The sequence below is a fragment of the Onychomys torridus genome, chromosome 22 (genome assembly GCF_903995425.1).
Source record: "Onychomys torridus chromosome 22, mOncTor1.1, whole genome shotgun sequence".
Taxonomy (NCBI): Eukaryota; Metazoa; Chordata; class Mammalia; order Rodentia; family Cricetidae; genus Onychomys; species Onychomys torridus.
Genome location: NC_050464.1, coordinates 36,737,754 through 36,759,543, shown reverse-complemented (window position 1 = coordinate 36,759,543; position 21,790 = coordinate 36,737,754). Strand labels below are relative to the sequence as shown.

General features: G+C 48.7%; 1 protein-coding gene across 1 annotated transcript in view; it reads left to right on the top strand.

Moving 5' to 3' along the window:
• The window catches only part of Cit (citron rho-interacting serine/threonine kinase), a 169,239-nt gene that overhangs the window by 53,747 nt on the left and 93,702 nt on the right, over window positions 1-21,790 (top strand). The window contains exon 9 of the mRNA XM_036171663.1: window positions 9,188-9,371. Coding sequence (XP_036027556.1) covers window positions 9,188-9,371 — 184 coding nt within the window. The remainder of the gene's footprint in view (window positions 1-9,187; window positions 9,372-21,790) is intronic.

The window sequence follows — 21,790 nt, the reverse complement described above, 5'->3', positions numbered from 1 at the left end:
TGTGGTGGCACATGCCTTTAATCCCGGCAGTCAGGAGGGTGATAAGGCAGGCATTGGGTTCAAGACCTGCCTGACTGGGTCGGTGGCGGCGCACACCTTTAATCCCAGCATTCGGAAAGTAAGGCAGGTGGATCTCTGTGAGTTCGAGGCCAGCCTGGTCAACAGAGCGAGATCCAGGAAAGGCGCAGAGCTACACAGAGAAACCCTGTCTCGAAAAACAACAACAACAACAACAACAACAACAATAAGACCTGCCTGGTCTATACATTAAGTTCAGGCCAGCCAAGGTTACAGAGACCCTGTCTCAAAACAAACAAACAAACAAATAAATAAATAAATAAAAAGAGTAAAAAATTTTAAGTGTTGGAGAAGCAGAGACTGAGGCCCATCTGTGCTTGTGGATGTGGGTGATTCAGGGGAAAATGTCGGAAGGGAAGATTGCCAGGGTCTGCGGTGGCAGATCCCAGGGCATGGAAGCCGCGAAGCCCCTCCCTCCCTCCCTCCCTCCCTCCTTCTGAAATGTGTCCCTGTGGACATCACCTGATGGAAACACTCCAAATCCAGGCCCGCAGAGAAGTGCAGTCATGACTCTTTTCACTGGAAATGTTCCTCTTTTGAGTATTTCTAGCCTAATGTAGGTGGCTCACAGATTGCTGACTACCTAGCCAAGGGGGAGGAAGGAAAAGTCAATCTATAGAGAAGAAATCTGGTTCAATTCCCCCCGGAGGTGGGGGAATGCAGCTCCAAGCGTATACGCTTTTGGGGAAAATGTAAGTCAATTACAAATACTTAACACTTTTTTTTTTTTTTTTTTTGGTTTTGTTTTATTTTGTTTTGTTTTCAAGGCAGGTTTCTGTGTGTAGCTTTGGAGCCCATCCTGGACCTCACTCTAGACCAGGCTGGCCTCGAACTCATAGAGATCCACCTGCCTCTGCCTCCCGGGTGCTGGGATTAAAGGCGTGTGCCACCACTGCTTGGCAAAATACTTAATACTTTTAAAGATTTATTTATTTTTAAAACCTTTTATTTTATGTATATGGGTGTTTGTCTTGCATGGATATCTATGCACCACGTGCTATCTGGTGCCCTTGGAGGTGAGGAGAAGGCATTGCATCTCCTGGGACTGGAGTTACAGATGCGAGCTGCCACGTGGATGATAGGAATTGAACTTAGGATCTCTGGAGGAGCAGCCATCTCTCCAGCCTGATTTATTTGATTTTTAATTATCTATGTCTGGGGAGGGGTGTATTTATTTGTGTTGGTATGTGTGTGCATGTCAGTGTAGAGGCCAGCAGAGTGCGTCAGATCCTCTGGAGCCAGAATTACAGGTGGTTGTGAGCCACCAGATGTGGGTGCTTGAAATGGAACTGTGAACCTTTGAGAGAACCAGATTTATTTATTTATTATGGATACAGCATGTATGGCTGCAGGCCAGAAGAGGGCGCCAGAGCTCATTACAGATGGTTGTGAGCCACCGTGTGGGTGCTGGGAATTGAACTCAGGACCTCTGGAAGAGCAGTCAGTGCTCTTAACCTCTGAGCCATCTCTCCAGCCCCAGAACCAGATGTTTTTAACCACTGTGCCATCTTTCCAGCCCCTAAGCACTTAATATTAAGCCGACTTGGAGGAGGAACATGGCCCTGGGGTATGGGAGGTCAGAACACATCAACCTGAGATCCATTGCAATCACCAACCGTAGGACTGTTGGCAGACAGGTGCCAGCATTCTTTAGATTGATTAATTGATTGAAGCACATTTTCCTATGCTAACTTCCTTATTTATCTCAAAGACAGCATGGCAAAAAATTGATCGCCAAAAGAGTGTTACCTTAAATAAAGTCTTTTTCTGTCTCTTTGGGGAGTCAAAGAGATGAAGTCTTTTTTTTTTTTTAACTTAAGGCTGCTGCTGTAAACTGGTTCTGCTCTGTTGGATTCCCGAATTTCTTGTATAATATGTTCTTGGGTAGTCATACCATACTCTCTACCCCAAAGAAAGAAATTGGGGTGAGTCCGAGGCTCTGGGCAATGCCATCTCTTCTCACAGGCTGAATTACATGTGTCTATTTGTGAGCGGTTTTCTTTGCTCATCCCATAACTTATTTGCCTGCATTATTGCCAGGAGTCCTCAGATGCCTTCCCCATCTTTCCATCACAGCCCCCTTTCTCATAGTAAGAACTCATCAGTGGGTATTTCTGAGATCTCCACTCTTACAGCAATCACCAGGTTTTCCCTGCTCACCACGTCTTCCCTCTGTGATTACTCGCTTCCCGAGGATGGAATGTGTCATGTTGACTGTTAGAGACCTGTCCATTATGGGCAGAATTCTAGCACTGACCCCTTTTGACCATGACTACTGAAAGATTGCATCTGTCCAGTCCACTAAGACCTTCCCTGATATTGTCTTCAATCTTGTTGAATCCAGGGCTCCCTCTTCAAGGTCTACCTACCTCCTTACCCATAGCTTTCTTGGGGCCACTGCTCCAACTACTGGCCTTTAAAAGTACCTCTTTTCCCAACTTGAGCTCATGAGGATACCTTTTAGCCAACTCTTGAGATTCAGTCTTCTCCATGCTCCTTGCTTTGTGGAACATGCAGAAAACTGCTTCTTCCTCATCAGCCAAACTTGCCACATCTCCCTTTGTGTATCCTCTGCTTCTCATACCCACTGTCCAACCCCTAAGTGATACCATTAGCCTTTCACTATGGTCAGAGATTCCTTATCATGCAGGTAAGAAAGCTTTAATTATTATCATTATCATTATCATTATTATTATTATTATTTGTAACCTTCATTTTTTAGTATAGGATCTACTTTGCCCAGTGAGGGGCAGGACATCATGTAGCTGGGATGAACTGAAAGGGCCTTTGATTGTAGTGCATTAGTTGGCCATTATTGAGCGCGGTCCACAGTCCTGATTCGTGGCATTATCAGACACTCTACTTAGGCGCCTTTGTCCTTTGGGACATGGCGCTTGCTAGCTGCCCTTCATCTTGCAACTCGGTACAATACAGCCATCTGTCAGTGGCTCAGGCTGATGATGACTCAGAGTTTAGGAGCAGGCTTAGCCCCTCTTTCCTCCTCCCTTTCGTTCTTTCCTCCATTCTTTCTTTTTATTTTTTTAACCCTTGTAGCCCTCATCAACCTTGTAACTCTCGATCCTCCTGCCTCAGCCTCCCGAGTCGTGCGATACAGGCACGCGCCATCAAGCCCGGTGGTTTCCCAGCATCCTTCCTTTGAGTATTCACGACTGGTTGAATACTCTGAAGTAGATCACAAATTGAGTTCCATGAAGTGGCATGTTTCACGGAGGAGCAAGTCTGAGAAACTAGACCGCACTCCAGGTTCCTGTCCCGAATCGCTCCCCTGGAACCCCTGTTAAATAGACACCGAGGGTGGCCACGTGATGCTCTGATAGGTGTGTAGCAGCGAGATTGCAGCTCTGCCATCGCAGAAATTAGAGTCCAGTGCAGAAAGCTTGAAACGCTAGGCCCAAACCGGACAATCTCAGTGTTCATCTGTTAGGTTGAAAAACTAAATGTGGGCACGCGAGGGCTGGTGGGGGTGCATCGTGGAAAGAGGCAGAGCCGGGAGGGTGAGGGCACATGCCTCTTACTTCACTGCTGTTGAAAAGGAAACAGTTTTGAAGACAATAAATTTTCTCCCTAAAGCTTTTAATGAATGTCAGGATTAGAGAAGGAGAGGGAGAGAGGGACGGAGAGGGAGAGGGGATTTATGAAGGGAAATTAACTTCAGTTCTTAAAATAGCCTTTGTTTCCGAGAGCCTCATTCTCCTGTCTGTCTTATAAGTGGGAAGGGAGGTGGGGCTCCCCTCAAAGTTACCTCTGTCACTAAGGAGAGTGCGCCCCGCTGTCACCTCCAACATGTTAATTAATATTAAAAACAGAGAAACACTCTCCCCACCCTGTTTTTCTTCTTGTCTTTTGCGATGAACGAAGAGCTTGATATCTGACTTCGTATGTGCTTGCTATTGGTTAGTGTGGCAGGCATGTTGCTGGAGGAGAGCCGTTGATATCACGACACTGTATAGGAAAATATTAATATAGGTGCTCATTAACATATTTTTCAGACAGAACAATCTTGACTTTAAAGCGTTCTCATTTGATCCAAACGCCAGGTATCTTTTTCAAGTCCAGTACTATGCTACGTTGCAAGGTCCATGATCAAGTCATTCGGTCATAGATTCCCTCATTAAACATTCATTGTATACCTACTACGTGCCTGGCAGTATTGCTGTGTGCTGCTGGGTCAGCATAAACTTAAGACTAATCAAGAAGATTTCAATGACCCACTAATTCTTTTTTTTTTTTTTTGGTTTTTCAAGACAGGGTTTCTCTGTGTAGCTTTGGTGCCTGTCCTGCAACTCTCTCTGTAGCCCAGGCTGGCCTCGAACTCACAGAGATCCATCTGGCTCTGCCTCCCGAGTGCTGGGATCAAAGGCGTGCACTGCTGCCACCTGGCTCTTTTTTTTTTTTAAGCCAAAGGAAAAACACAATCTTATTTATTTATGTGTGTGGAAGTGTGGGTGTTACATGTGGAAGTCAGAGGCCCCTCAAGCGGTCAGCCCTCGCTGCTTTCCTCTCTCTCTCTGTGTCTCTCTCTCTGTCTCTGTTTCTCTGTCTTTCTGTGTGTCTCTCTGTCTGTCTGTCTGTCTCTCTCTGTCTCTCTCGTTTTTTTGCCACCTCGCCTGTAAGCTTTTAGACAGCTCTGCCGTCTCCATCTCCCATTGCATCATAGTGCTGAGACTGCACATGTGTTCCTGGGGTCTGAGCTCAGGCTTATGTGGCTAGCGTTTACCCTCTGAGCCCCACTCCAGCCTCGACCTCCCCTCCCAAAGTGTATAAAGGCTGAAAAAGAAACATTCCCACGTGTCACATGAAGTCTAAGAATTACTCCCCCTGCGTCCTGCCTCCCTCTTCAGTGTGGTCTCGTACATGGTAGGCTTTAGACTTGACCCTGCGTTTAGGTTTGTTGTTTGTTTTTATAGGTAGGAGAAGTGAAGTAGTTCATGCAGGGGGAGGCGCAGAGAGGACTAAGGGCTGCCTCACCCCTCCTTTGGCAAGAAGGGAAACAAAAGTGAGGTGACCTTTGTGGGAGCGAGCCCCCTTGGCTGAGTGACCTCCCATGTGCTCATCTCTGGGACTTCCCCCTTCGCTGTCCCTCCACCTCTGTTCCCGCTGGGAATTGTGGTCCACGGTGCTGGAGGGCGAGGATTCTTCCCGCCTAAGAGGGACCACCAGACTCCCTCTGTTGCATCTAATGGACTTGGCCCTACAGGGTCATTTTAAGATGTGGCATCCAGGTGTTTACCTTTTTTCTTTCTGTCTGTGTCTCAGAGTTCCAGTGACTTCCATCTCTTGGTTTGCGGACTGTGGGCACACACCGGTGCACCTGGCTTAGGCTCCTCTTCTTTTCAGGCCTTGGCACACCGATTCTTTCACCAATCCCAATGGGCCTTGCGTGGAAGAAGGGGCGCCCTCCTGCGTGTTTGTGGGGTCCTTCCTGACCTGTGTCTGTCGGTGTTCACGTTCATTTCCCAAGCATAGACAGGCTGGCCCAGTTGCGGTTTCTCCGTACCTGCCACACCTCTTCCTCTCTACAGGGTCTAGAGAAGGGGATCATCCTCATCCTTCCTAGAGAGGAGACTAACTTCCGGGCCACTTCTCTGTGGCTTTGAGGCTGTGGCTTTTCACACTGTGTGAATGATGCTCCACAAACACGCTTGTTTTCAGAGGATTCTGTTGTCCTGACAAGGGGTTGACGTCTCTAGTTTTTAGTCTGTACCGCGAGTTCTCCAACCTCGCATCTTGAAAATTGACTGACCTTTTTGTATTCTGTCTGTCTCTCTTTCTCTCTGGTGCTGGGGATTGAACCCAGGGTCTTGCTCATGCTAGGCAGCATTCTACCACTGAACTATAATCTCATTCTTCTTGTGTGTGTGTGTGTGTGTGTGTGTGTGTGTGTGTGTGTGTGTTTATACACTGGGAGGCCAGGGGACAACCTGTGTCATTCATTAGGTACCATTCACTTAAAAAAAAAAAAAAAGAAAAGAAAAAAGTGTATATGGTTTTGTCTGCATATATGCTCGCATATGCCTGATGCTGGTGGAGGCCAGAAGAGGGCGTCAGTTCATATGGAACTGGAGTTGCAGATAGTTATGAGCTGCCATGTGGGTGCTGGGAATTGAACACCGGTCCTGGAAGAGTAGGATGTGCTCCTTACAACTAGCCATCTCTTTAGCCTCAGTCCTTTTTATTTTTGAGACAGGGTCTCTCGATGGCCTTGAACTCACCAAGCAGGCTGGGCAGGCTGCCATGGAGCACCAGAGATCCTCCAGTCTACCACCCAGCACTGATATGTTTATGCCATCCCGCTTGGCTTTGTGGTTTTGTTGTTGTTGTTTTTGTTTGTAGGGACTGAACTCAGGTCCTCATGTTTCTAATGCAAACTCTTTACCAGCTGATTTATCCCCCTCCCCTACTACACAGGTCTCACTAAGTTACCCAGGTTACTAAGTTACCTGGCCTGGAGCTCATCTGTAGCCCAGGCAGGTCCTCCTCCTGTGATCCGTCTGCCTCAACCTCGTGAGTGATTGGGATGACAGGCCTGTGCTGTCAGCCCTGGCCCTCTTTCTGATCTTGACCACAGTAAGCTAGCTTTAAGCATGGCAGAGTTTTACAGATGAATCTTATTTCATAGTACAGAAATTCAAAAATCATAATTATTTCACCGAGGGTGGCTCCTAACCCTCTATTAATCATCCTCCTCACGCAGAAATGGAATTCTATTTTAGTCTCCTACAGATAAATTAGTATATAGTGGAAAGGGAATTCAACTTCTGTGAGGAATTAAACGCTATGATAGAATTAACACAAACATTCACCTTGATGTGTCTGTGCCTTGTACAGCAGAGACTTCAATGCAGATGCAACTGTGTCTCACTAGACTTCTGCAACTGTAAGATCTGCCACAAGCGTGCCTTCTACACCAGCAGTTATAATAATGGCCACAGGTCACCTTCATGGGTGTTTGTTTATTGTATGTAAAGAGCCATAATAAGCACCTTAGATAGATTAATAGAAATCAAGCAAATGACACAAAGGAAACCATCCAACAGGTGTAGTGGGGATACACCTGTCACCCCAACGCCCAGGAAGCAGAGACAAGAGGGTCACAAGTTTGAGGGCAGCTGCCTTGCTTAGGGAGACTTTTTTCAAAACCGGAAATGACCTGGCAACCTGCAATGCTTAGAGAAGTCAAGTGACTTTTCCTGGGTCACACAACTCCTGAGTGGGTGGAACTGGGACTCAGTTCCGATTACAAGCCATGAGCCACTAGCCACCACACGTGTGTATTAGTGCCACCTACATACCTCCGTCAGTAAGTTTCCAGTCTTTATCTGGGATTCCTTATTTTGGAATGGAAAACACTTTTTTTTGATCCTCATACATTGTAATTTCTGTTATTTTAATTTTAATCTTTTACTTTTAAAGAAACCATTGGGTGATCATGGTCTGATTGGGTTTGCACCCAAGTTGATGGCCGAGCACATGGGATGTGAGCTGATGCTTTTCCAATCTGTTTTCTTCCCATAAACTAACATTTCAAGCGTTAAGGTGTGTATCTTCTGACGCCGGCAGGGAAGATGCTCCCGAGAGAGCCTGGAGGCGATAAATCATTTTCTGCTAGTGCACATTTTACATTTTACATTTTTGATCTTCTCTTTTCCTCCTCACCTCGGTGCACCTGAAGCCCTGAGCATGTTCTTTTGCTTCCCAGAAGCAGCCAGCCCTCTGTGCTCATCTCTCTCTCTCCTCCGAATCCCTCCAACATTCCAGTTCCTCATCTGCACCGCTTTGGCTATTGTCCTTGGGGAAGCCTCGGAATCGTCCAGATTTCTTATGAGGCTGTAGGCTGGAGACATGCTTGCTGCTCATTTACCCAGCACAGAACTCTGTCCGGAAGATAAGAGGTTACAACAGAAGTCTGGACCGTGAAGGGCTGTGACTGCTGTCCTAGGGGGAGCTGTAGCGAGCCCTGGTGGGCAGTGACTCATGCTGCTCTGTCACTCAGATCAGCCTTGGCCCCTGCCACGCAGGCGGCCAGGTGGGGTTACCGCCGCCAGAGCGCGCACTGAGGAGTGGGGAGCATGCAGCCTGCACTGCGGGGGATGTGATGCCGGCTTGCCAACTTCCCCCTGCCTGGTCCACTGCAGACGCCCTAGCCTGCAACCATGGTAACACTTCTGGCTGGGAATGCCCCCGGGACCCCCCTACGATGGGCAGCCTCCTGGTGACTGATGGACAGCCGCTCACATCCCTGAGTGAGAGAGCCTAGTAGGTCGGCAGGCAGCCGAGATGATGTGATGCCCCCCCTAGCTGGGAGTCATGCCGTAAGGAGGTAGGAGCCTTGCCGCAGATGTGCGTCTGTGGGTCTCTGTGTCCCCTCATCGGTGCTGGGTGCTGTAAATCACTGCAACTTTATTTGGCTGTTTTTGCTTATACCTATGGAACTGTGGTGGATTCAATGGGCAGAATTGTGGTTAATAAGATCTCCAAGTAGACTCATCTGGCTATGAATGAACCAGACTGCAGTGGTGACCCAATAGCAGTTCCAAAGCCTCCCAAGCCCCCTGACTTGCTCTCGCCTCTCATTCTGGCTAAGTCATGAGACATACATATCTTCCATCTGACAGCGATGAATATTGCTAATTATTAATCATTTAGACCTTTCTGGAAGAGGGGCTCAATGGGTTTAGGTCATCTGGCATCCTTGGCATTAGCCAGCTGACATGGAGTGGAGGAAGCCTTCTGGAAATATCAAGCAGGAGTTGCCTGCCCGGGCGAGTTAGTTACCCAGGTGCTGCTGCTGTAGGAACCCAGTGAGTGGCCTATTTGAGTTTACCTTCCACTTTAGCCCCTGCCCGGGAAGGCAAGCTGTCTGCGGGTTGGTGGCCATGTTGGCAGTGAAGGGGTTAATCTCTTGTTGCTGTAGGAGCGAGGCTGGGTCTGCCTGCGCTAGGAGCTGGGTTGAAAGCAGCAGGCGCTGCAGTGCTGGTCTCCAACGCTGAAGGAGTAAGGCGCTTTTTTTTTTTCTTCTCCGCAACAGTGTGGAATTCGTCTGAATTTTTCTCCCCCCCCTCCACCTTCTTGTTTTTCTTTTAACCAGCTCCTCCTCCCTTCGTTCCCACCCTCAAGTCTGACGATGACACCTCCAATTTTGATGAACCAGAGAAGAATTCGTGGGTTTCATCCTCTCCGTGCCAGCTGAGCCCCCCGGGTTTCTCCGGCGAAGAACTGCCGTTTGTGGGGTTTTCATACAGCAAAGCCCTAGGGCTTCTTGGTAGATCTGAGTAAGTGACAATGTGACTTTCTGGGGGGGACTTGCATGGATGCCTGGCACACAGAGCCAAAAGGTGGTGGTGGTGGTGGTGGCGGTGGTGGTAGTGGTGGCGGTGGGAGGGTGGGGGAGTGCAGTGGAGGGAAGCCTCTGAGCTGCCTGCCTTTGGAAAGCAGTCTACCTGTTTGGGGCTCCTGGGGCTAGACTCTCGATGTTCCGTTTTGCATGGTGTGTTAGGTACCTGTTCCTGTCTGTGGCATTCTAGTGGTCAACTGGGTACTTTGGGGTTAGTTTTTTCCATTTTTGGTCTTCTTTAGAGGGAGGACAGAGTGGGAGATTTCTAGCCCTGGAGCTCTGTGGTTAAAGGGGAACTGTGTCTGAGTTAAACTGAGCTGCCCATCCATCTGTGCATCCATCTCGAGAGGGCGGATGGCTGGTATCTTGCTGTACTGAAGGGATCCTAAACACAGTATCTCACAAGCTAAAGGTCTCTCCATGGGTTTAACTGAGCTGCAAGTGGTGAACCAGAGCTCTAGCTGAGAGATGATGCTCGGCTCCTGTCCAAGTATGCTGCAAGATCAGAGATCTGGCAGCTGAGCCATTCTGAGCAGGGAAGAGCACCGGCGGCCAGAGGAAGCCCCATTCCTGTGAGCCCCCAGGAGGGAGTGTGATGCAGCCGCCACTGATTCACAGAAATTGGGCTTAAAGAGGGTGAAAACAAAACAAAACAAAACACCACAACAATAACAAACAGACCCTAAGCAAACTAAGAGACTAGAATTAGAAATATTCTTATTAAACCTCTTGACCTGGGAATGATTCTCTAGTCGTATAGGAAGCATTTAGAAGATGTGGTACCCAGGGCTTGTTTGGAGGGTCCTGCTTTCCAAACTCTTAGAATTTATGTAAAATGTAGTCACCTGGGATGTGGGAGCTTGATGACATTCTGTTTTTAGGGGAGCAAGTTTCCCTTCGGAAGGTCTCAGCCCAGCTGTATTCCCCAGATGCCCTGACACCCTCACGCTGAGCCTCTTAGGGCAATGTTGGGTAACTAGTTTCTGCCCGCTTAGGAGAACACGTTTTTATTTTTAATTTTTTTTTAAAAAAAATTCTCCTTGGTAGATTCATTCATACCTGTTTGTTGTATTTGTAGCTTGGATATTTGATTTGAAGAGATATAGGATTGGCTTCTTGATGGTGTCACCCCACAGGTGCAGTTTTGAGGTTCCTTAAAAGCGATCAGATTTCCTACAGGGAATTGAGCATTCCATATAAGCTAGGCGAGTGTGGGCTGTTCTTGATTTTTGACAGGGGCTTTTACAATGAAAGATGCCAAGGTGGGCTTCCTTTATTACCTTGCCTGTGGTCTGGGTTTAAAATCCAGGCGGTGTTAGTATCATTAGATGTGCCTTTCTTGCACAGCAGCCCAGAGGATGATTAAGAGAGGCAAAACCCTAACTTAGCTGTTGAATGTGGCATCAGACAGATTTGCAATGGCCCAAGCAGGGCTAGGAGATTTGGCGTTGGTCTCAAGGATCCAGGAAGGAGTGGAGGCCCGATGGTGAAGGATGCATAGTTAGTGGGCAGGGTAACCTTGACACAGTCAGCACACTGAAGGTCACAGATGCGAACTGGGAGAAGATGTGTGGGGAGTTGCTGGTCTGGTGAGTAATGGGCTGGATGTGTTGAGAGAAAGCTGTCAGAGGGTGTTGATCAGCGGTCTCAGAAAACCTGGAGGCCCTGGGGGAGTCAGGTGTCGGGGCAGAGGGAGGATGATGTGATGGAGCTCGGGCACCGAGGTTGATCTGAAGCAGAGTGTGATTAATTGCTTGTCGTTCAGGAAGACCCTAATTGCTTCTTTCTGCTTCCCAGAAAGCTGAGTAAAGGGACATCTCTCAGCGTTAGGGCCCAGGCACTGGATCAACATTTGTTGACTGAATTTACTCATGAACCTTTCCTCCAGAATGTGTTTGTGTTGCTTTCTGAATTTGAAGGTTTGCGATTTCACCTTTGGCTGCCCAGAGATCTCTCTCTAATGCATCAGCTGAGCTTCCTTCCATTTGTGGCCTGGCAGAACGTTTAATAAGATTCTCATAAAAATAAAATTCCCTTTAACAAAGCCGTGCATTTGTTATCTGGAAGATGTAACCGGAGGCGTCTTATCTTTGGGGAACTTGATGCTTTTCCCACGGCAGGCAGTTCCGGGCTGGAGTTACGTCTCGATCTGTGGTACTGCTGTTGGACCTGGCTACTTCGCCAGGAGCCCGTAGCTGCATTTTCAGACTCCTCTCCACCTGTTGGTTGTAGGTGACCTCGGGCATGTTGTCTGTAGGTGACCCTGGGCATGCTGGAGCGTAGTTAATCGTGAAGCCAATCAAAGCGTCTCAGAGATGAAATGGCCCTGCAACTCCGGCAGTTTCGTAGATGTACAGTCACGGGACTCATCGCAGGCGGTGGCATTGTCTCTGGGTACCACCTTTGCCCTGCGGTGACCTGAATATTCTCCCCGAGTTTCCCTTCTCCCGCCTCTCGTTTGCAGCATCGCAGGTTTTTATTTACACCGCTGTTACTCTTCACACCACCAAGGAAACCGTAGATGCTAGCTCATGCTGTGCTAGGGAAACTGACCCCAGATTTGTTGCCAGTGAACTGAATGAAACGTTCAGAGGTGGGGCTGAATGAGCGAGGACTTTTCCATGGAGACTGGCTGCAAGAACGATTCATACTGTTGCATTGTGGTCTCTCCTCACATTTTAGGATCTTCCTCTTTTTGCAGGGACCCCAGGCTATTTTTAAGCCAGCCATTGAGTGTATCGTTAATTTTAGGTTTAGCAAGAAGCCCGATCTCAGCGTGTTGACGAACGAGGTGTAGGGGGAGTTCCTTACTGCCCAAGTTGAGAGCAGGGGAGCTTGGTGCGAACCAGATTGATTTGGTTGGTTGTCTTTGGAGAGCCTCCGTACCAGTGACTCTGTTCATGTACCCCCAGCCCCACCTCCATGTGGTGGTGCTGGGCAGTGAACCCAGGGCCTTGTCCATGCTAAGCAAGCACACTCTACCACAGTGACCACTGAGCTGCATCCCCAGCCAGACTCTTTTCCTTTTTTGCTCAACAAGGACCCAGACCCAGTTCCCACGCTTTGAATGCCTTGAGCCCCCATTTGCTCGAACTTCCCAGCAGCGGGGTAGAAACAGAAGTCAGGAAGTGGCAGGTTTTCAGCATCTTCCCCGGGTTGTCAGTGTGGGGTGAGTTTCTTCCAGTCCTGCCTTCTTCTTCCGAGTCAGAACATTCCTGCAAGGCCATGCGATCTTGATGGGGCTGGACTTGTGGGTTCTGGGTTCTGGGTGAGCTGTCTGAGGAAGGGTGCTCTCTCTTCCTTTTTCCCCTCTCCTTCGAGTGGATCTGGAGATACAAGGATCGAGCCATCCCTTCAGGCACGGTGAAGGAATGAAGGCTGTCTGAGAGCGTTTGTCCCCCCAAATTTCAGACGGCCAGTTTTGGGTGCCTCTTCCTTTTGTGGTTGGGAGTTCTTTGCACGGTAGTCCCCTCAGTGGTAACATGGTAACCAGGATGCCTTTCTAAAGGCCTTCTAAGAGGATGGAACAAAACATATAAAGCATTTATGCTAATACCTGGCACATGAAAAGACCTTAGTAAATATCTGCTGCTCTGTTTCTTGCGACGTCTAACATACCAGTCTACATTTACTTAGAACTCCTCCATATGTGCCAAGAGGCTGTGGAAAGGACTCACCAGTAATTAGGAAGTTCCACGTCTGGCCAGACCCAAACTCAGTTCCCCAGGCCTTGGTTGGGAGTTTTTCTCCTGGGAATTCTTGAATGTTCAAGCCAGCTAGCTGTAAGAGCTAACATCTGGTGGAAAAGAGGTGTTCTCTTTTGACAGAAGGATAAGATTAAGTCCCAGACAGACGCTTTCCCATCAAGTTGACCAGTCAAAGCAGATTTGCTGAAACAGTTCACACACCTGAGCAGGCGCTTAGCTGAAGACCAGTAGGGTACTAGGAGCGAAGCCAAGGCATGCTTTCTTGCTAACAAACTTGCTAATGCTCCTTCTTGGAATGCCTGTCCATCTCCCCAGGCAGGCTGGGGTCTGCAGGGCAGGCTGGGTCTCATTGGTCCTCATTGTCCCAGGCACAGGAAGACATGGCAGGCCCTCAGTGAATATGCATGTGGAATGAGCTCACCCACCTCCTGATGGAGGGTGGGTGTGAGGGGTCAGCTCTGCAAAAGACATTGGAGAGGAAGGTGGAGAGAGTTTCACGGAACAGGGGGTTAACCAAAGCCTATTTCTCACAGGGTGATCAATGCTCAGGCTCAGTTCTAAACACACAAATCAACTCACTCCAACAACATAGCCATCCAAGAGGAAGGAATGGTCACTTTTCTCCCGCTCTGCATGTGAGGAAACTGAGGCACAGAGAGTGTGAACTTGTCCAAGGCCCTCAAGTCCAGATGATGTAGAGCTTCAGCGTCTCTTGACCACTGTTCTGTGATGCTGTACCATATAAATGCCCCGGGGTGGGAGAAGTTAGGAAATGCCTGTCGAATGCTCAAGAAGTAGACGCCATTCTGGGGAATGAAGAGCCTGAGGTTGGGGCAGGTGTGAAGAGAGATGACAAGCTGGCCATAATGTTGCCTTTGTTTTCGGCTTTTATGGGTTTATTGAGTAGGTGGGTTAGGATGTAGGTCTCAGACATCTCATTGAGAGACACCTACTTGTGTGTGTGTGTGAGCACTTATAATATTCACATTCTGACTCTCTAGAGAAGTTCATTTAGGATAGGGAACGGCGCTGACCCTGGTCTTGAGGCTGATTGTCCATAAGATGCACAGTAAACATCCCAGAGAGTGATCCAAGTCATCCCCCCCACCCCCACTTCTGTAGTTGTGTCTTCTGTGTAGCCCAGGCTCAGCCTCCTGAGTGCTGGGATTATAGGCGTGCACCACTGCGCCCAGTCAGATCACTCCTGAGTGCTGGGATTACAGGCGTGCACAACGGTGCCCATCAGATCACTCCTGAGTGCTGGGATTACAGGTTACACCACTGTGCCCAGTCAGATCACTCCTGAGTGCTGGGATTACAGGTTACACCACTGTGCCCAGTCAGATCACTCCTGAGTGCTGGGATTACAGGTTACACCACTGTGCCCAGTCAGATCACTCCTGAGTGCTGGGATTACAGGCGTGCACCACTGCGCCCAGTCAGATCACTCCTGAGTGCTGGGATTACAGGCGTGCACCACTGTGCCCAGTCAGATGACTCCTGAGTGCTGGGATTACAGGTTACACCACTGTGCCCAGTCAGATCACTCCTGAGTGCTGGGATTACAGGTTGCACCACTGTGCCCAGTCAGATCACTCCTGAGTGCTGGGATTACAGGTTACACCACTGTGCCCAGTCAGATCACTCCTGAGTGCTGGGATTACAGGTTGCACCACTGTGCCCAGTCAGATCACTCCTGAGTGCTGGGATTACAGGTTGCACCACGGTGCCCAGTCAGATCACTCCTGAGTGCTGGGATTACAGGTTACACCACTGCGCCCAATCAGATCACCCTCATGGCTGCAGATGGTGACTCTGTGATTGAGTGTCTTCAGATTTTCCTTTGTCTTTCCATGTGCCTCCTGTCTCACCTCCTGTGACTTACTCCAGAGAGGGGATGGAGGGAAGATTCTCCCATGAGTCTTACCTTTAGGAGTAAGGGGAGATCTTCTTTTAAAAACTGTTTCCCCCAGAATGAATGGAAGCGTAGTGTCTAATCACCATGCTGCTGAGACAGAGAGTCCCTGTAGACTCTGAGAGCGGGTAACAGAAGGTGAGGACCAGCACCCGCGGTTGTCATCTGACCTCCATGTACATGCTGTGGCATGCATCCACAAACCAACACTCAGACACATGAACACACACACACACACACACACACACACACACACACACACACAGAGAGAGACAGGGAGAGACAGAAACACACACACACACACACACACACACACACAGAGAGAGAGAGAGAGAGAGAGAGAGAGAGAGAGAGAGAGAGAGAGAGAGAGAGAAGTGGTTTTCCTTCTGCATCCAGCCAAAAGCTCCTTGACATTGAGCTTCTTACCCACATCCCTGTTGCAAGGAGTCTCATCTGTGATTTGGTTTTTTTACATAGTCAACATCAACAATGGCAGCCTCCTCTTACCATTCCTAAAGGCGCCCATCCGCCATATTCACATGACTTAATGATAACTGCCCTCCAGTGCTTGGGGCTCTTTGTCTCCTGCCGTCTGGATCTTGAGCTGGTTTCTTACCTCTGGGGATTGTCTTGGGTTTTCTCTTCTTGCTCCTTCAGTTCCTCTTCCTTCTAGTCAAGCACACCTTGTCCTTCGGCTCCACCCTGCCTGTTCTGTTTAGACTGAGCGTGTGTGTGTGTGTGTGTGTGTGTGTGTGTGTGTGTGTGTGTGTGTGTGTGCATGTGCACACGTGCCTCTCAGCCCAGGCAGGGCCATTCTACCGCCTTCTCGTTTGTCTTAAAGATACCTTTAGGAACTCAGATCCACATAGTCCCGTCCCAATCCTCAAGATCCGGCTCTAGAAGGTCTGGCGAGTGTGTGCTTTGGTGGTCCCCACAGGCTCGTCTGTGTGGTTGTCTTGGGTTCCTTAAGAAGGTAGTCTTTGACAAAGTGTGCTTTATGTTCCCAAGGCTTGCCTCAGTTGGCAACCCTGAGCAAATTCCTCTTGGTTCTCACTGCTCTCTTTGCCTTTTGTCTCCTGGCCTCTCTCTGACGGACCTCCCGAAAGAGTCATATGTGCTCAGCATATCTTTTTTTCCTCCATCCCCCCACAGTTCAAGGGCCATCTCAGAAGCTATTGACTACCCTCAACCAACCAACCAAGCCACTGGACACTGTTAATCAGCTTCGTCCTCTGCGTCTCAGACACTTGGTTTTCCCCCACCTCTGACTACTCCTTCATTATTTTGTTTAGGCCCCTTGGAAGGTGCATAGCACCCACTGTCCCGTGAGCACTCCCATTCAGTTCTTGACTTTACCTCCTATTTCCTCTTCCCCTCCCCTCTCCTGCTCTTCTTCAGTCTAGAAGCCACCACTCCCCCTACCCTTCTAGGCAAGAAAATGGTGTCACCTGAAGCATGCTTCTGCCTCTTGCCCCTCCCTTTATTGGCAAGGCCGCTAGGTTGCTCCTCTGATGCCGCTCACGTCTGTGCCCATTGCTCTGTCCTCACCATCACCCCAATGGACGTTTGCTCAGACTGCTGCAGTAGCATCCCAAACAAGCCCTCTGCTCTGGGTTTCCTGGCTGCAGTCCATTCTCCACGGAGAGTGGAATTCCTCCACAGCCCAGGCTAGATGATGTCATTCTCCTGTGGGGACCTTCAGCAGCATCTTGGTGTGCACAGAATTAATGGCCTCTCCTGAACTTGACATTCAAGCTCAGTGTGCCAAGACCCTTGCTTCTGTTCCCAGTCCTACCTCCTCTTGTCCCCTGTGTCTGGCCAGATGGCCCAGGGCTCACTGAGGACAGGGCCTTGTCTTCCGTTTGCCACAAACAGTGCTTTGCCCCTGGCAGGTCAGACTTTTGTCAGATTGAATTAGACTAAAGTGGTCAGGGTTGTACCAATTCCTTCTGCACGGAGTATGCTGCATCTGCAGAACGCTTCCCGTGGGCCTCGAACTCTTTACTCTAAGGACGTTCCACGCATTGTCCCACAGCCTCGCCATAGTACGCAGCTAGACACCGAGACTCAAGGCTTTCCCTCTGAAGGCTGAGACAACTCTAAGACCTAGCCCGTGTCTAGTGACCTTCAGACCTCTGTACTTGAACCTCCAATGGTCACAGCTTTGCCAGTTCCTGTAAGAACGACACATCTGTCTAAACAGGGTGAAGGGATGGCTTGTGTGTGTGTGTGTGTGTGTGTGTGTGTGTGTGTGTGTGTGTGTGTGTGTGTGTGTCCTTCATGCAGTCTAAGTGTTAGTAAGCACTATCACATAGCTCAGTAGTCTCCGTCATGTCGATAGTAAAGCTGGAGACGACCAAGCCTGGGTCCCCCTCTGGGGCTTACATAGCTCACCTCTTAGCTTTAGAACTCATAAAAGCAGTCTTTATTGGGGAGGGGACTGACCATAGCACCCCTGTGACAAGCCCAGGCTTGAGAACCAGACAGGCAGGGGTTCCTACCCAGGATCCACCTCTTGCCAGTTTTGTGAACGGAGCATTTAACTTCTTTCAGATTCCATTTGTTCGACTCTCTCGTGGGGTTGTAACTGTCTGATAGGTTTCCTGCAGAGCCAGATGGCAGTCTCAGCGCCCATACCCGCAGCAGAGCAGGTGTTCATTTTATGTTGCCTATTGTGGTCGAGGTGTGCGGACAGAGTGGCTCTTTCGGCTCTTCATAAAGACATTTCACTGGTTTCTGTCCATTGAGAGAATTCAGTTGCGTGTGGGCGTGCCCAATGGAGACCCTAGTGTCTGCATCCAATTTTTGACTCTTAACAGAGTCTGTGGTACATCAGTTAAGCCTGAATTTCCCATAAAACACTTTTTTGTCAAGATCTAGTTACGGTGGGCCCTGTGCCTTGTGCTCTGTCTCCAACAAAGATGTCATCTGTTCCCTCCTCCCTTTGGGCACTTGAGTGTCCCCCAGATGGGTGTGTGTCATGGTGATGCTGCTGCCTTAGGACCAAGCATGTCACCTCTGATGTGGAGGCTGGAAACCTCTCTGTACAGCCTTGACCCTGCACAGAGATTCTCATTTTGGATCCCTTTATTCATGATGCTCTGTATACTCTATCTGCCTGATGCCCACATGCCATTCATTCGTTCATTCATTTATTCATTCATTCACTCACTAACCTAATGGATCCACAGTTCTAGAGCTTATGGGCATACATGTGAAGAGGGCAGATGCCATCCCTGTCTTCAGAAAGCCACCATACACAAGAGACAGGTTCAGATGCTGGCAGGGGTTCTCTAGAAATCAGACCAAAATGGGGGCCAAAGTGGCACAGCCAATTTAGACACTTCAGGAAGGCCTCCCTGACATGGGCACCAGGGATCTGTTGGAGAAGGTTGAGCCACCTGAGATGATACTTCTGACCACCCGTGAGCTGATCTACAAGTCTACACAGGTTCTGTGAGGTACTGAGCTCTGTTCTAGAGACTGGGTGTGGCAGTCTCCCTTCACAAGGCTCATGTCCTGGTGGTCCAGGTGAACATCCTTCATTTGATCATTCACTCAACAGTCTTGCTAGCCTACTGTGTGCCATGTACTTTTTAGGCTGTACTGAGGATTCAACAGTGAATATGAGGAGGCAAAAATTCCTGCCTACATGAGTATGATCTATCAATGTCAGAGATATTCTTGGTGGCAAGTGGATAAGTTATTCCTGGTAGAGGGGAAGAGGCAGACTTTGAAGCCAGGACAACACTCCTGTGAGTGCCCAGCCAACAGAAAGCCTGTCAGAGTATTGGAAAGCTGGAGCTTCCAGCTCCTTGGACAGCATGGTCTTGGTTGAGGTAGAGCCTGGACTTAAAGCATAGAATTATACTGAGTAGGAAGGCTTGGTAGGGTTTTGAGTAGGAGCATGGTAAGGCTCATGTGATGAAGGATCTCTTTGACCATTGTTGGAGGGTAGATAGTAGAGGGGGTGAGAGTTGAATTCAGGGAGGGTTAATTAGGCAGTTGTATTCATTCAGAGAAGTGGTAGGAAGATGTCAACAAAATCCTCAAAGTGGGGCTCTCACATGGAGCTGGGAATGGAATTAAAAAAAAAATCACACGTCCGGCTATATTTTAATGAATAGTGAGTGTTTTGATAAATGATTTTTGAGCTACCTATTAATCATTCTAGAGCAAATGTTTCCATTCATCTGGAACCCAGAGGCAGTGGCGGTGTAGTGTGTGTGGTTGGTTATCTAGATGTAGTTGAGTGTATCACCCCACAGCCGGGCAAGAGTCTGCAGCTCTTCAGGAGAGTGGCATTTTTCACATTTTCAAGAGCTTGTGATGGGCACCACTGTGTATTTTAAAATGGGCTTATAAAGTTAGTTCATAAATTTCAGAATGTACAATCTTAAAAGCCAGTGTATTTTTGGAATACAGAATGCTGATGGTTTTTAAATTCTCTTGTACCACGTTACAGCTTGCAGTTACATATATTTTTAGTGCTGTTGGCCACAATTTAGGTGAGGCCCTCGGCTGAGCTAATTTCGATGCCTCTGGTTTTAGCATTGAGTCCCTACCCCTGGCTGTCTCTGAAGCATGTGCGACTGACCTGTGGTCTGTGATTGGGTGACGGGTTTTTCAGGCTTCCTAAAGGAAGCAGATGGATGGATGGGCTCGATACTCACACAAGATTCTAGGCCTGTAGGTTAGAGATGACCTGATCCACATTGTGCTTTGTGGGGTGGAATTACTGTAATCTCATTAGATATGAAGTATTCTGTTAATAGCTTTCACAGATTTTCCTAAATTATATGGATTATTTATAGGCATGTCATTGGGGAAACTTCATTTTATCATTTTTCTTAAATGTGGAGGTTCCATGTAAAGCAGTTTTTGGGGTCAAAATGTAATGTTAAGTAAACGTGTGCTCTAGGCTGTAGAAGTCCTGGCAAACCCCACTTTCTCTGCCTCATCCTGTCCGTTCTCTCTCTCTCTCTCTCTCTCTCTCTCTCTCTCTCTCTCTCTCGACACTCTCTCGACACTCTCTGGGCCTCTATAATTATAAAGCAGATGTATATAACAGGAAGAGATGTTGATTTCAGAGTAAAATTTTCTAGAAAATAGAAGCTGGGAAAAAAAGGAAAACCCAAACTTGGCTTGGCGCTGGAAGAGGCTGCACCGCTGTGTGTGGGCGGGTGGCTGCATGCGCCCGCTCCTCCGAGGAGCCGCTCCCCTCCATGGGGGCAACTGCTGTGCATCCAAGATGTGGCTGGGGGAGCAGGCAGGGAACGCGTGGGCTGGCTGCATGTCCTTTTATTAGCATCTTCATTGTGCTGCATCCCATCCAGAGCACAAGCTGGCCTAGACTTCCGACATCTTTCCCGTTGTTTCTCATTTAATTGTCCCCTGCCCCCCAAGCCATCGAGCAGTGGAAGGAGAGTTGCTGTGTGTGGGGGGGTTGAACTGTGTCTGGGGGTGGCTGTGGACCGACATGGCTTGTGGATGCTTTTGGGTTCCTAGACTGTTTTGAGCTCAGGCTTAGCATCAGATGCAGCCACTCGTGGATAGAGGTCACCTTATCCCGTCCGGCCCATCCCTCTCTTCCTTCATGACTTTGCCTCTCGGAACGTCCTTGGCCCTGTCTGTCGGGTCTCGTCCAGTGCTGTCCAGAAGTTGCGTTGAGATTTGAACTCATGGATTGTAGACCCCCTCCACTTTTACCTGTCTGGCACTCTCACACAAATAGGCTAAGTGTGTGTAGAGACGGTAAGATCAGCTCTAAGTTACCCCCAGTGCCGGGGGGATATAATACTCATCTCAGTGAGGTAGTCTGCGGGGTACCTGCACACAAGAACATGTTTCTTAAGTGGTGTTTCATGATGTTCCCTCCTGGATGGTCCCTGAGGTGTGGAATAGTGGCTTCCTTACCTTACAGCTTCCACACTGGGGTTTCTCAACTTGACAGTGTTGACACTGTGGACTGGGTGACTCCTGCAGGTCCCTCCTGTATGGCATAGATTGTTGAGCAGTGTCCCTGGCTTCCTCATACTGAATGCTAATAACATGCATATATATGCGTGCACTTGAACACACACACACACACACACACACACACACACACACACACACACACACCCTCACGCATCCTGCCCCAGCCCTCCTTGACCCCCACCCTGCCCCCAACACATCCCACACCTTCAACATGCCCCCATCCCCCCCCTTCTCTCTCCATGCACCCTCCACCTCCACCCCACCCCCGCCATTAAGATCAAAGAACATTCTAAATATCACCAAGTGTATTCCAGGGAAGAGCCACTCGGCTGTAGGAGAGGATTAAACTTCTTTTAAAATTAAGTTTACTCGTTCATTTTATGTTGAGTGTTTTAATGCACGTACGTCAGATTTCCTCACTTCTGGGTCACAGGCCTCAAAATTCTGATGAAGAATCTTGTATAGAGGAGTGGCCTTGGTTTGGTTCTTAGGCTTTTCTTCAACAATATAACCTCTAAATAATGCCATGCTCTAATTTTGGGAAGACCTTCGACTGGTAACTTCATGTTTGAACAGCAAAGCTGTGTGAGGTGATGGTTTGGTTGCTTGCTCTCGGGCAAACTTGGTCACTTCCAGGAAATGCCATCATCAGTCACCATCCGCTGCTCCTTTGGAAGTCAGAAGGATGGTTAGTGGCAGTCCTAGAGAAAGTCACTTGAAGTCATGTTTGGTGGGGCATGTGGATCTGCTGCATCA